The sequence below is a fragment of the Takifugu rubripes genome, chromosome 21, assembly GCF_901000725.2.
Source record: "Takifugu rubripes chromosome 21, fTakRub1.2, whole genome shotgun sequence".
NCBI lineage: Eukaryota > Metazoa > Chordata > Actinopteri > Tetraodontiformes > Tetraodontidae > Takifugu > Takifugu rubripes.
Genome location: NC_042305.1, coordinates 9,202,310 through 9,217,177, shown reverse-complemented (window position 1 = coordinate 9,217,177; position 14,868 = coordinate 9,202,310). Strand labels below are relative to the sequence as shown.

General features: G+C 42.5%; 1 protein-coding gene across 2 annotated transcripts; it reads left to right on the top strand.

The window, feature by feature from the left end:
* The first annotated feature begins 487 nt into the window (after positions 1-487).
* erlin2 (ER lipid raft associated 2) lies at positions 488-8,229 on the top strand. 2 transcript variants are annotated; one of them, XM_011615429.2, is made up of 13 exons: positions 510-623; positions 1,420-1,583; positions 1,716-1,823; positions 2,212-2,293; positions 3,127-3,173; positions 3,362-3,423; positions 3,582-3,707; positions 4,672-4,745; positions 4,971-5,029; positions 5,866-5,957; positions 6,030-6,119; positions 6,452-6,531; positions 6,617-8,229. In XM_011615429.2, the coding sequence occupies exons 3-13, from the start codon at positions 1,717-1,719 to the stop codon at positions 6,782-6,784; spliced, it is 987 nt and encodes a 328-aa protein (XP_011613731.1). In that variant the 5' UTR covers positions 510-623; positions 1,420-1,583; position 1,716; the 3' UTR covers positions 6,785-8,229. The 2 variants fall into 2 exon arrangements, with proteins under 2 accessions (XP_003974611.1, XP_011613731.1); XM_003974562.3 differs by lacking the exon at positions 1,420-1,583 and having other exon boundaries at positions 488-623.
* The last annotated feature ends 6,639 nt before the right edge of the window (positions 8,230-14,868 follow it).

The window sequence follows — 14,868 nt, the reverse complement described above, 5'->3', positions numbered from 1 at the left end:
TGGCAGATTTCTGATTAAAGGTGAAATAGATCAACTTTTAAAGTTTGTCAGTCATTTGCCTCTGTCCACTGGCTGTATTTTTTTTAAAGAACACATATTAAAGTAAGTATAAAAACATGTTGAAATTCAGCTGAAAAAGCGAATGCAGATGTCTAATCTGCTAAAAATTTGTCAGCTCGATCTTATAGTGTTTTTACCAATTTCCAAAAGGAATAACAACATTTCTTTGCTTTTGTCGCCATCTGCTGGTACAACGAAGTCATGTAAGTCAATTTTACATTATTAGTAATATCGATCCATTTTCCAGCGCTTTTTATTTTCTTTTGTTGTCTCACTTGCACTTGTAAATCTTGTTTGACACAATTTTTTCGTATAATCTGTATCAGATCTAGTCTAAATATTGCCTAAGTATCCTTTCCATTTTCTACTGACCCCCAGTAACAGTGGTTGTGGTTGTCTTGTTGTCCGCCTGACACAAGGGGGCACTAATTCCTACATTAGAATCCAAGGAAGAAGTCGGAGGACGAAGAAGAAGAAAAGGGAGAAAGAAGAAAGCTCTTTAGCAGGTGTCCGAAATGCCTGCATATTAGCTCCTGTTGTTGAGTTTTTCGATTAAAATACAGGTAAAAATTGCTGATTTAAAATTTTCGTCACGTGTATTTAACCAGCCCGTAAATATCCCGTAGCTTGATTAAGTACGACCGCCTCACCACTGAATATGCCTGCAAAAGAAAATGCATATTTCTACGAGTAAAGATGAAAGCAGTGTTTGAGGGTCCACCCGTTTTTACTGTTGTTTTCTGCATTAATCTTTAACAGTAGAGTTTAAAGTCAATCGTGATGTATCAATATTATGGATTATCGATAGTTAGCGTCGTTGAACCCGTCTTCTATTGGAGAGACTGTTTGACGTAGAACTGCTGGGTGTGACGTGATTTGTTTTCATATTGCAGTTCTACCCTCCATGACATCATTTTACTGCCTTATATTCATGTTTCCTAACCTATTATTATAATATCACTTTAATATCATTCCTGAATAAGCTTGCCTGACTTCATGTTTTGTAATTATTAAATTAAAGTTTTGAGGTAAAGTTTAATATGTAGCCAGCGTGTCTGTCTGGTCATATTTATTTACAGAAATTATACTTTGCATCTGTTTGGGGAGTGATCTTTGAGTTCAAAGTTGTTAAAATATCAGCTATCTTCCCAACGTGTGGGACGATAATTGGGTAATTATTGCAGATGGGTTTTTTTTGTCGTTGCTGTTTAAAACAACATCAACAGTGGCCGACACAGTATATCTGTTGATTAGGCTCTTGTTTACAGAGGTGATTGTTGCAAACACCTTCTTAACCAAACCGCAGCCATCCAAACATACTCTTACTGTTCACACTCTGCTGTGGATTGTGTTACACAGGACAAGAGGCTGTTGTGCTTTTGCACTTTGGCACCAATCTTCTTTAACTGTTGCAAGGTCATTGGGGCCTAGCAGATGTCTGCTTAAGCCTGAGCTGAGAACAGATAAAGCAGTGAGCCGCAAGCCGACTCCAGTGCGTTACTACTGTGCAGATCACTGCTCTGGTGCGTATGTGCACTCAGAGTTTATTACTTATACCCGGACACTTGTAGTAGAGAGCATTTTTGTAATTAACTGTAGAGGCCGCCAAAGAGAAACATCGTCCCCATCTGCTGTCTGTCATATCTGCCCTCCAGGATGGCTCAGTGGGGTGCCGTGCTGTCCATCATCGTTGCCCTGGGGGGAGCGGCACTCTTAGGCTCGGTACACAAGATTGATGAGGGGCACACCGGGGTTTACTACAGGTGAGACACCTTGTTTTCAATGTTCCTTTGAAAGGAAATCTGCTTCAAACCTGTGCCTCTGAAGTAGATTAATCCAAAATTAAGATTAGTCCAAGATGTTTGGGAATCCTTCCTCAGTAAAGTCCTGCTGGAGTACGCAAACCTTAAAATGATAATATTGATGATGACGACGATGATGATGATGATGATGGACAGTGTTGATACTGAGTAATACTCCTTAATTAAAGGAAAATATAACTTGCGTTTCCAGCTTTTGCTGTTTTCATGTGTCATTTGTATGTGCTGGCCTGCTGGTGGGTTCAGTTATTCATGCTGAAGTGGTCCTTTTTCCTTCTGGAAAGCTGTTTGTTTGTTTGTCTGTTTATTGCGCATGTGTGCATTAACACAGAGGAGGGGCTCTCCTGACCACCACCAGCAGCCCTGGCTTTCATCTCATGCTTCCATTCATCACCACCTACAAGTCTGTTCAGGTGAGTCACGTCACCTTTTTAAAAAAACATTGGAGATGCAAAAAGGCAACAGTACATGACAACTCTAAACACAGTAGACCGACATGGCTGATATTAAGTTAATTCTTTACTAACACGTATTTATGACGTATAATATTTCACAATTCTTTGTTCTCCTGAATGTGTCACCATAAGCTGTTGCTTATGTTGTTTGACTGCTAATGTGTCACGTGACATGTCATTCAGGTGTGATGTCATAATATCTCAAAAAATACCCTAATAAAGAGAGAAATTCAGGGTAAATATTCAAACCAACATGAGCCTCCTCTTTACTGATGGATATGATTGTCAGTGTTGGAAAAGTCTGCTTCTCCTCATCTATATGGGAGTGTACTCTCCTTCACTCGTGTCCACGCTTCAGTTTGGGGAAACAGAAGTGTCCTTGTGCTCTTCACTGAAGGCATACCTTCTCACGCCTCCTACTTGTCTTTTAAAAACAAACTTGTCGGTGCCTGTACACGTTATGAAATTGGGTGGTTGGGCGTTCTTTTCTCTTACGTCAATGTTTTATTGCCTAGTTTTGTAGCCTTTGCGCTAGTGTAGCCTTGACCTCTGTTTATCGTAGGATGTATGTGGTAAAATTCAAAAAAGCCATAGTGCAGATGCATTTGTTCCACATGTGCTGCTAAGATCTATCTTCTTTTACACACTGGTGTCTTTATCTTATAGTAGGGATTGATTTATTCCAGCCTGGTGACTTGTGTTTTTACAGTGATCTCAGCTTTGGTATTTTTAAGGTCCTGACGCCCAAAAAAAACAATTAATCCACATTTGCTTTCATTTTGACCTTGCAGACCACATTGCAGACAGATGAGGTGAAGAATGTACCATGTGGCACAAGGTAGGTCGGCTGATTGCTTAAGAAGTATCAGATGGAACTTTAAGACTGATCTTGCACTTGTTAAAATCCCCCACACACACACTCTCACACTTAGCGTAATACACCACGCTGCAGTCGGGCCTTATTTGTTGGCATCTAGTACACATAGTAATGTACACATAGTTAATGTGTACATTTTTGTCTTTCAGCGGTGGAGTGATGATTTACTTTGACCGGATAGAAGTGGTGAACTACCTGGTTCCAGCTGCAGGTACCTACATGAGTGTCCAGCAGAACAAAAACATCTCTTTACCCTCCCTGTTCACTTCCTCCCCCACCCGGAGACGCGCCAGCACTAACATCTGCATCAGCCTGTACTGAGCTGTCCCATGTTTATACTTGTTTGAGGTCTCGTTTTCACCCCTGCAGTTTACGACATAGTGAAGAACTTCACCGCAGACTACGACAAAGCCTTAATATTCAACAAGGTTCACCACGAACTCAACCAGTTCTGCAGCGTCCACTCCCTGCAGGAGGTCTACATTGGCCTGTTTGGTGAGTGTGACGGAGGCTCCATAAAAAACTGCCAAGTTGTAACATCCGTCTCCACAAACAGCATGAAGTTGAAACCACAGCTGAGGGATTAAACGACCACAAATAAACAACTTGTCTCAGTAGACGCTCAACCCTGTGTGAATAGCAGCAACTGCACCACATGTGGACTTTTCTGTTGGGAATAAACTGTTGGGAATGTTGCAATGTGCCTCGAGACATCCCTGTCTGAGTACATGATGGCTTGGCAACAACTGCAATCGGTTTGTCACGGCTTGTAATTACAATGTGATACTCTAGGGGAGGCCTGACCACGCGCTGATGCGCTGCAGTGTCAGTTTATCTCGTTAGCGTTGAGTTTAATTCCATACTTTCTTCTGCTGCTCAGCACGTTTCAGGAACAGCTCTGTCATTTGCTCCCTCAGAGGTGCGACCCTTTCAGCCGAAAACACCTGAATATATTTTGTTTGTTTGTTTTTAACTTTTTTTTAAAAACTTATTTATCCTCCACAATCGCATGCCCCTCTATTTTAAAGTCTCCTGGTTGAAACAAGCCCACGCAAAACTGTCCATCATTGTTGAGTGGTCAGATTCACATCGCGATGAGGGAGGGGCAGTTCCAGGGCTGACGGTAATGTGCAGCACATTACCTTCTGCATCACATGACCGTGTGGCGTCATTTTAAACTCATTGTTCTCCCAGACCATTTTTTCCCAAACCTCACTGTTTTCTCTAATAACATCTATAACGTCAAACACATTTTTATTGCATTCCAGGGAGTTTTTATAGTCATGGTTACTGGCATGTTGAGTCATCTAGAGTCCTCAGAGCTGCTATCATTCACACACATTCATGCTCTGGTGGCTGTGAGGGACACACACACACACACACACACACACATAGTGAAATGGGCTAAAAAGTGGTCATGATGTTGTGCTTCTGATGAAATCTCATTTTATGTCCACAGATCAGATTGATGAACACCTGAAAATGACGCTACAAGAGGATCTGACCTCAATGGCTCCTGGAATTATCATTCAGGTACAAATAAAACGGCAGCGCGTCAAACATGGCTGACGTCCAACAGGAACCGTCGTAAGACGGTTATATATATAAATTATGAAATATAGAAATAGAAATATATTATGGTTACAATAAAAGCTGTCTAAGCTTGTCCTGCCAGCCCATATGCCCCCATTTCCATGCTTTTCTTCCCATGATGAAAGGTGCTTTTTTGTGATTCAGTGTTTTTCACTCTTCTTCCAGGCCGTCCGTGTCACAAAACCACATATTCCAGAAAGTGTTCTCAGGAACTATGAGCTAATGTGAGTTTGTTTTGTTGTTTAAGCAACCTATTAAAAAGTGATAATAGCATTCTGTCTACAATTACTCTAGAATGCTCATAGAGTCCGGAGCTGAGTCGACTAAAACTTTTATGTGAAGTGGCTCCGAATGGTTCCTTTCCGGTTCCATCGTTGAACAAACTGAGCTTGATTTGTTCCTATAAACCAAGAAATGCAGCACAAGCATTTAATTTCTGCACGGTGCCGTGCACAAAATAAATAAAAAATAATGAAACCACAGAAGCCCTTTTATAATCACATAGAAGCCCTTTATTGTTTTGATTCCTGTTCGTCTCCTGGATGTCTGAGAGTCCAAACCTCTCAGACAAGCTCAGTGCCACGACTCCAAATACTTTTTTAACTCGGAGAAAGACGTTGAAATGGAGAAACGAACTTGGAAGAAATAATTCTGAACCTACTGCAACAATGTTGCCTCGTCTCATTCGTGGTGTCAGTTACATATTCTCAACCACGGCAGCATAAATAATCCAAACAAAGTCCAACATTACAGCTGCAACACAAAAGTAAATGGAAGAACTAGTCCCAGTCCAGCTGTGTTTATTTCCCACATCTAAAAAAATGGGGAGATTTACGTTTGATTTTGGACGTTGTGATCAGATTTTCATTCATGTTGTTTTGGTGTTTTTACCAAACAACCTTTTTTTTAGTCATTTCTTTTTATCATCAACAGCTGTTTAACTCAAAAACCAGTCGTCATTTTTAAACTGCTGTCATCCTCTTTCTGATAGTAACCAGTGTGTGTGACTGTAGCCTTTAACCTTAGCGGCCTTTATTGAAGGGTGCTTTTATGTCTGCAGGGAGAGCGAAAAGACAAAGCTGTTAATCTCGCAGCAAACACAGAAGGTTGTGGAGAAGGAGGCTGAGACGGAGCGGATCAGAGCCGTGATCGGTGAGAATCGGAGCTCAGGTGACCTCTGCAGTCTGGTGAAAGTCTAAACCACCCCCCTCTGTGTTTTCTTAGAGGCTGAGAAGGTGGCGCAGGTGGCCGAGATCAAGTTTGGACAGAAAGTCATGGAGAAGGAAACAGAAAAAAGAATTTCTGAAATCGAAGGTGTGTGTCTCCTGTATCCTGTATCTACTCTGTGAATTGGGGGGCTGGCAGAGTTCTTGGATTCAAAGAGCCCATAATTTGATGTTTAGATTAACTCAGGTTACAGAATTTCAGCAGTTATTTAGATGTACTGTATAATAAACACAAATTATGTACATAGTCTGATTTTATCTGTTGTCCCTGAGAACTATAGTGATGGATACTCAAGGAAACTGGGTTGATAAGACCATAAATAACATAACTTCACACATCAGAAGGCAGCAACAGGTTATAAAAATGTGTGTGAAGGCGTCTCTTTAGCATGTGTTTAACTGTTGGTTTCTGGACCACAGACGGCGCTTTCCTGGCCCGGGAAAAAGCCAAAGCAGACGCAGAGTTCTATACGGCGCAAAGGACCGCAGAGGCCAATAAGGTAAAGAAACACGCCCATCATCAAATCTGAACCAGGATGTCTGGTGGGTAATTAACCCCCAGGCGCACACACACCTCTGTTACAGATGAAACTGACACCCGAGTACCTCCAGTTAATGAAGTACAAGGCCATCGCAGCCAACAGCAAAATCTACTTTGGCAACGACATACCGCAGATGTTCATGGAGTCTGACTCCGTCAAGGCCTCAGCAGCCATGGACAGTGTTGCTGAGAAGATCTTGGACCTGGATTAGTGATGAAAGTGGAACCACCCATGGGTGGGGGACCGAGCGCAGGTGGGCGGCCAGAAGACGGCTGACCTGTTCTCCCTCTGGCCTGGAGGATCTGCGATGACTCTGGCCTCCGCCCCTTAAACATCATTAAAGATTGTGTAGATCTCTTCTGCTTGCAGCAGAGGAGATGAGCGACAGATTATGTAAACTCTTAAATCAGGACAAAGGAAGGTGAAACCTGGGTGTGTAATGAACTGTTGTCACAACATTATAAAGCACTCTGCTCGAGTACATCCATCACTTTTAGTGTGTTTTACATTTTTATATGAAATTACTATCAACTGTTGGCTATTTATAATCTTCATCGGGTCCATTTGCTCCAAAAACAATGAACAAAGTTCCTGAAACTATCTGTCTCAGCATCAGTGTAGGAACTACGACTTTAGCTTAGATTCTAAAATGCTCTGAGCACATACAGCATAGGGAGGTAAAGACAGGCAGCTGGAAGTGCACGCAGTCTGGAAAAATAAATCAAATGTCATTTTGGAGGCACCTGGCGTAATCCAGAACTCAAACTAGGAACGGGCGTTCTCCTAACACCCGTCAATGTTGCTGAACGTCACACCTGGAGCTGCGGCGAGAGGAAACGGTCGTGCACCCTGCACTCGCTCTACTTTTGCACGCACTGTTGAAGCTTTCATTCTTAATGGCAAATACCTTTGCACTGAGAACCATTCCTGCTGTAGGAATTTACAGTCTTTCAAGAGCTGTCTCACTTAAAGCAGCCGAACCCGCTGCTAGATTTTACTGGCTCTTACTAAATAAATGTCCACTGTCAGTTATCCGCCTCTCATGTTTCCAGATGTTTTGCTTTAAACCCAGCTGTTAAAAGCTGGAGTTGGGTTTTTGCTGTTGGTCCCATGCTCACCACCTTTCTAGCAAAAAATTGTCCTTTTGCTAGTTAAGATACTAAATTACTAAAATGTTGGTAGCAAATAGAGGAATGAAAACATTGTGGTCATGCTGGTAATGTATGGAAGGGGTTGCCTAGGTTGTCAATGCAAACATTCAAATTGAAGCCCGGTGAGGATTTCATATGCTCTTCATTCCAAATGCAATGTTCACCAAACCTCTTTGCTAGTTATTTACCGCAGTTATCTTAAATGCTGGAAGATTTAGAATAATTCGATAAGTTGAAGCTTCTGAATGGTCTGATGTTTTGTTGGCTGTCAATTCTGATGAATACAGGACCCGACGGCTTCCCTGCGTCACTGCAGAGGAAACAGGCAGGTGATGAATGTATGGTAATGTAGCTGCTGCATTACAGATGTTATTTATTTCTATGAATTTGTAATATCTCTACTGAGCACGGGACCTGAATAATGATTTATATATTAATATATAATGTATCTTTAATGTATGTAGCACAGCTCATATTTACATAAATAGCTATGTGTGTCCAAATGTTTATGTGTCTTTTTGCATCTGATTTAAGGTTTAAAATCATCACGATGCACTCTTGAACTCTGAAAATGTTCTGTGCTAAGCATCTGAAGAATGTATACGGTTCCTGTGGGGCCTCGAGTGGGTGCCTGACCCCATGGTGTTCCTGGCCCTGGTCCTTACAAGCCTTGTGTCATTAAGAATGGTGAAAACCCATTCAGGAAAAAAAAAAAAAGAGTAGGGCATAATTGCCACAAATGTACTGCGTTGTGTTTTCTCCAAACATCTAATACTCCAAACATTGACCCTCTTTATCATGCATCATAAGACAAATTACTTTCATTTGAAATAAACACACTGACTTTGTCTTTTATAGCCTGTTAACGTCACACGACAATGTAACCATTGAAATTGGTTATGAAACCCTCAGTTACTTTGGCACCTGCAGACAAATCATCCTGGTCTTAAAGACGAGTCACTTGACTATTTTGACAAATTTCTTATATCTATCAAGAAAACTTGCAAGAGGAATCGTTGCTTGCTCTGAACCTGCCATCAAAACTAGAGGAGAGCAGCTATTTGAGGCCTTGGATGAATACATGTTGGGTAAACCCAGCTGGCTGAAGTGTGTTGGTTTGTGCACTGATGCAGCAATGATCTTTGCCCATTGGGTCCCATCGAGTTGAGTATAATTTCTATCATTTTACATGAGCTCGGACTTATTTTATGCATGCTGGAATAAATCTGGGCTACAAATGGGTTCAGGGTTTTAAAAAGCTGTCAGTCAAAATGTCCTTGTGGGGCCCAACTGAGGAATATTCCTCCTCTGCAAAGGATCCGAGGGTCAGAAAGGAATGGATACAAGATCCCTTCACCGGTGCACAAATGACTGGAGATAAAAAAAAAAAACAGAGGCTGGAATACTTTATTCACACACCATTCAGTCCCAGCATTTGGGATTATAGTTCTGGGAGAACACCAGGACTCTCTGAAGGAGCACTGAAGACACCGTCGTCTCTTCTGTCCACTTACTTGTGCGAGGCTGGATTTTCTGCTTTGACAGTCACAGAATCGAAATGCTGCATAAATCATTCACAAATATAACACCAACTTACCATTAGATTGTTTTAGGAAAACAGTCTCGGGCTATTCATTGACGGTGTGAAGTTATGATGTAACTAGTAAAATTGTTTAGCTTGCATTATGTTTCTGTTATGCCTCATATGTGATAGAATAAGTCTGACGCAGCTTTCAATCTGTAAGAAATACCAAAGTTGCTCTCTGGTCCGAGCAGTCAAAAGGTTTGGGAACCTCTTCTATGTTGGGTTGGCAGGTTACAAGTCTTTTTTTCTACTATTTGAAGTTGTTATTTGCACTCAAGATATGGTCATTCAACAGTAAACTATGATGACAGTTGCATGAAAGTTGGCACCATAGATTCTAAGGATGCAGCTGTGCACATTATACACGGAGAAGCTATGAAACCTCCAAAGTGACTTCGGCACCTGGAGACAAAACTTCCTACTCTTAATAACAAGCCAGTGGATCATTTTGAGAGATCGCAACAGGACAGGCAGTGGCAACAGATGAAGTCCACAACTTCAAATGCTTTTTGGTGACACTGCAGCAAGTAAAGTTGGGCACGTTTAGAGGAGAATAGACGAGATGGCAGGATGCTGAAAACCAGCTTTTGGAAGGATTAAACCCAGTGGTGTGCCGTTTAAGTGGATGAGTCAAGGATGTGGAAAATGGGGGCGGTTTTACTCATTTATATCAGATCTATCAGGATAACTTGCAATTGTGTTTCCTGTGTGCTCTGAACCTGCCATCAAAACTAGAGGAGAGCAGCTATTTGAGGCCTTGGATGAATACATGTTGGGTAAAAGTGTGTTGGTTTGTGCACTGATGCAGCAATGATCTTTGCCCATTGGGTCCCATCGAGTTGAGTATAATTTCTATCATTTTACATGAGCTCGGACTTATTTTATGCATGCTGGAATAAATTTGGGCTACAAATGGGTTCAGGGTTTTAAAAAGCTGTCAGTCAAAATGTCCTTGTGGGGCCCAACTGAGGAATATTCCTCCTCTGCAAAGGATCCGAGGGTCAGAAAGGAATGGATACAAGATCCCTTCACCGGTGCACAAATGACTGGAGATAAAAAACAGAGGCTGGAATACTTTATTCACACACCATTCAGTCCCAGCATTTGGGATTATAGTTCTGGGAGAACACCAGGACTCTCTGAAGGAGCACTGAAGACACCGTCGTCTCTTCTGTCCACTTACTTGTGCGAGGCTGGATTTTCTGCTTTGACAGTCACAGAATCGAAATGCTGCATAAATCATTCACAAATATAACACCAACTTACCATTAGATTGTTTTAGGAAAACAGTCTCGGGCTATTCATTGACGGTGTGAAGTTATGATGTAATGTAACTAGTAAAATTGTTTAGCTTGCATTATGTTTCTGTTATGCCTCATATGTGATAGAATAAGTCTGACGCAGCTTTCAATCTGTAAGAAATACCAAAGTTGCTCTCTGGTCCGAGCAGTCAAAAGGTTTGGGAACCTCTTCTATGTTGGGTTGGCAGGTTACAAGTCTTTTTTTCTACTATTTGAAGTTGTTATTTGCACTCAAGATATGGTCATTCAACAGTAAACTATGATGACAGTTGCATGAAAGTTGGCGCCATAGATTCTAAGGATGCAGCTGTGCACATTATACATGGAGAAGCTATGAAACCTCCAAAGTGACTTCGGCACCTGGAGACAAAACTTCCTACTCTTAATAACAAGCCAGTGGATCATTTTGAGAGATCGCAACAGGACAGGCAGTGGCAACAGATGAAGTCCACAACTTCAAATGCTTTTTGGTGACACTGCAGCAAGTAAAGTTGGGCACGTTTAGAGGAGAATAGACGAGATGGCAGGATGCTGAAAACCAGCTTTTGGAAGGATTAAACCCAGTGGTGTGCCGTTTAAGTGGATGAGTCAAGGATGTGGAAAATGGGGGCGGTTTTACTCATTTATATCAGATCTATCAGGATAACTTGCAATTGTGTTTCCTGTGTGCTTTGAATCTGCCAACTAAAATCACAGTAGAGCAGCTATTGAAGGCCTTGGCTGAATAGGTGTGGGGGAAAAACAGCTGGCACAGCAACAATGACTGGCTGCATTACAGCTGGAGATCTTTGCTCACTGGTTCCCATCAAGTTGGGCTCTATTTTTATCACTACACGCAGGCTCTGACTTGCTGTCATGCTTGCGCGGTGAATGAAGTCAGTTGATGCATTTGCGCAACTAAGATAGGAAAATGGATGCTTAACAGAGGATTTATTTTATTTATTTTGGAAAAAACCCAGCTGGGTGCACACAGCTTTCAATAACCTCGGGCTTTAAATGAATTAGGGCTTTTAAAAAACTGACAATCAAAATTTCGTTGTTGGGCTCCAGCTTTATCGGGCCTAACCTTTAAGGCCTGTTTAAAGCTCCTGGCCACATATCTGGCTTGATACAGAGGAGAAGAGATGTCCACGCTCGTCAGCGTTCATCCTGGATCACCTCTCCATCAGTGGAAATTGAGAAATCATCCCCCTCTACAAAGGACCTGTGGATCAGAAAGGATCATTCATCATTTGGAATTATTGTTATGGGAGAACACCAGGACTCTCTGAAGGAGAGACCATTGGTCTGTAAGAAATACCGAATTTGCTCTCTTGTTCAAGCGGTCAAAAAGTTTTGGAACCCCCCCCAAGTTATAATGGTACTACTGGGATTTATTTATGTTGCATGTCCAGAAGAAATTTTTCTCTGAAACAATACCATTAAAGAGACATCAAAAGACTTGTTTTGGATTAGATCATCAGCTGTTGGAAAACAACCAATGTGAAGATGAACTGAAATGAAAGACACGATCTAATGGCATCTGTTCATGCACCACGGTTCATAAACCATCAGAGTTCACATTGGTTCAAGACAGGCGGCTCAGGTGGAGATCAGAGGTCCGTGACCGACAGAGACAGAAAAAAAATCCTTTAAGGATAAACCCAAGCCATTTTCCCACTCTGCTCTGTATGTTGTTACACATATACCCAACCCAGTCCGCACCATGTAGAGTATACAATGGCGTGCGATTGCCTGCATTAATGTGCTCAGTTCAACGTCTCACACAACAGCGGGTCTAGACCAGGGCTCAACTGTCCAAAACCCTAATCTAAACAAGTGTGACTTATGGCTGCCTCATTGGTTCAACTACTACTGCTCCTGAGATTCTTGCATGAGTCACTGCTAGAGTACACTTATACAAATAGCCATAGGTTGAAACTTGCAGGCAGGGTTTGGAGGAACTCCGTGGCCAGTGTCTTAAGATGGCGTGGAAGGCTGTTGGTGAAACAAGTTCTGACAGTCCGTGATCAGATTGGATGGCATTCCAAGCAGAGGGGGCAGATAGGCTGGATATTCTCTTTCCTGTTTCCAAAGTGCACCGAAGTACTAAATTTGACAGTTTGAGGGATTTCAGTTCTCAGAAGAAAGATGCACAAACAGATGCCAATAAGTGCCTTGAAATCCAGTCATGCAATGTGTATATTGCCTTACATTCAAGGAGCTTTAGCGTGTAGCAACTTGGTCGGGGAGGCATCTAGAATAGAGGTAGAACAGTCTGGGACTGGTGGAAGCACACACCTACGTGATCAAATATGGTAGCTCAAAAAGTAGCTGATATCAGCAGCTTCCACCCTCCGAGAGAGGAACATGACGAGAGAGAGGAACATGACTTGTGTCTGCAATAAAACCCGAACTTCACCCTTGATTTTTTCAAACATGACCAAACATGATCTCCTCATCAGTAATTAAGCCAAGGTATTTGTAGCTGTGACCATCTTTAGAGTTTCCCCTTGGGCAGTTCTAAATGGTGGTGTATTTGTTAATGAATGCATGAAATTAAAGAAAGAATTACTTTGGTTTTGACGCATTTAAAACCAGTTTCACTTTTTCCAGATGAATCTGTACTGCATCACCGGTGGCCTGCAGAAAGTCAAATGCCTTTGATTAGATTAGATTCAACTTTATTGTTATTGCACATGTACAGGTACAGAGCAACAAAATGCAGTTTAGCATCTAACCAGAAGTGCAAAAGAAGCAGCAAGTGAGGATAATAACTTAATAAATACAGTATGTGCGGTTATTTTTACAATCGTTTACCGGATTGTGCTATAAACATATTTTACAGATGGTGTGTACATTAAATGCCTTAGACTATAAGTGCAGGAGCTATTTAGCTATTTACATAAGATAGAGGAGATGTGCAAATTATAAATTATGTGTATACAGATGATAAAGTGCATGAGTGCGCAGGACAGGTTTAAACAGTAGCTACATTGGTTACTAAGCTAGTGAGTTGTTGTGTAAACTGCTGTAGTGTGGTGAGGTGTGGAGTGTGTAAGGGTCAGCAGGAGTTCAACAGGGACACCGCTCTGGGGAAGAAGCTGTTCCTCAGTCTACTGGTCTGAGTCCTGAGGGTTCTGTAGCGCCTCCCAGAGGGCAGGAGGGAAAATAGTCTCTGGGCGGGGTGGGAGGAGTCCTTGAGTATGCTGCGTGCTCGATGCAGGCAGCGCTTCCTCTGGACATCTCCGATGGCAGGGAGTGTAGTCCTTGTGATGCGTTGGGCAGTTTTCACCACCCTCTGCAAGGCCTTGTGCTCAGCGATAGTGCAGCTTCCATACCAGACTGACACGCAGTTGGTCAGGATGCTTTCTATCGCTGTGCGATAGAAGTTCACCAGGACAGCCGAGGATAGCTGGTTCTTCCTAAGTGTCCTCAGGAAGAAGAGGCGCTGGTGAGCCTTCTTGATGATGCTGGAGGTGTTTGTGGTCCAGGACAGGTCCTCTGAGATGTGGGTCCCCAGGAACTTGAAGCTGGAGACACGCTCGACGGCCATCCCGTTGATGTGGATGGGGTCCTGTGTGCCTCCTCTTGCCTTCCTGAAGTCCACGATGAGCTCCTTGGTCTTGCTGGTGTTGAGGACCAAGTTATTGTTAGCGCACCATGTGGTCAGGCGCTCTACCTCCTCTCTGTAGGCTGTCTCGTCGTTGTTGCTGATGAGACCGATCACCGTTGTGTCGTCTGCAAACTTGATGATGGAGTTGGATCCATGTACAGGTCTGCAGTCGTAGGTGAGTAGAGAGTAGAGTATCCCCTTTGTGATCGAGTGTGAACAACAATAAATTACAGAATCCTCTACATGAAAATGGTATGAGGCAGTCTCTACCTATTCTATCCTCTACCTGTCCCCCCCTTCTCCTCTCTCTCTACCCAGCCCCCCCATCAGCAGGAGGGTCCCCCTACATGAGCCTGGTCCTGCTCAAGGTTTCTTCCTGTTAAAGGGGAGTTTTTCCTTGCCACTGTTGCTTGTTGGTGGTCAGGCCCTGGAATTCTGGAAAGCCCCTAGAACAATTTTGATTGTAACTGACGCTATACAAATAACGACCGGTTGATTGATTGATTGATTGATTGATTGATTGATCAATCTGGCATTTCCCTGGAAGACATCGCACCAAAAGCGGACCTCACAACATCCCAAAATGTTTAGGGATCCTTTGGAATTTTTCAGATAAATAAAATTCACATTCAGCTTTTTCAATTAGGAGGTCCATTTGTTGCG

Coding starts and splice junctions, on each gene's coding strand:
- erlin2 (XM_003974562.3), top strand. CDS start 1,717: ATGGCTCAGTGGGGTGCCGTGCTGTCCATCATCGTTGCCCTGGGGGGA. Junction 1,824..2,211: donor CACACCGGGGTTTACTACAG/GTGAGACACCTT, acceptor GCATTAACACAG/AGGAGGGGCTCTCCTGACCA. Junction 5,958..6,029: donor GCGGATCAGAGCCGTGATCG/GTGAGAATCGGA, acceptor GTGTTTTCTTAG/AGGCTGAGAAGGTGGCGCAG.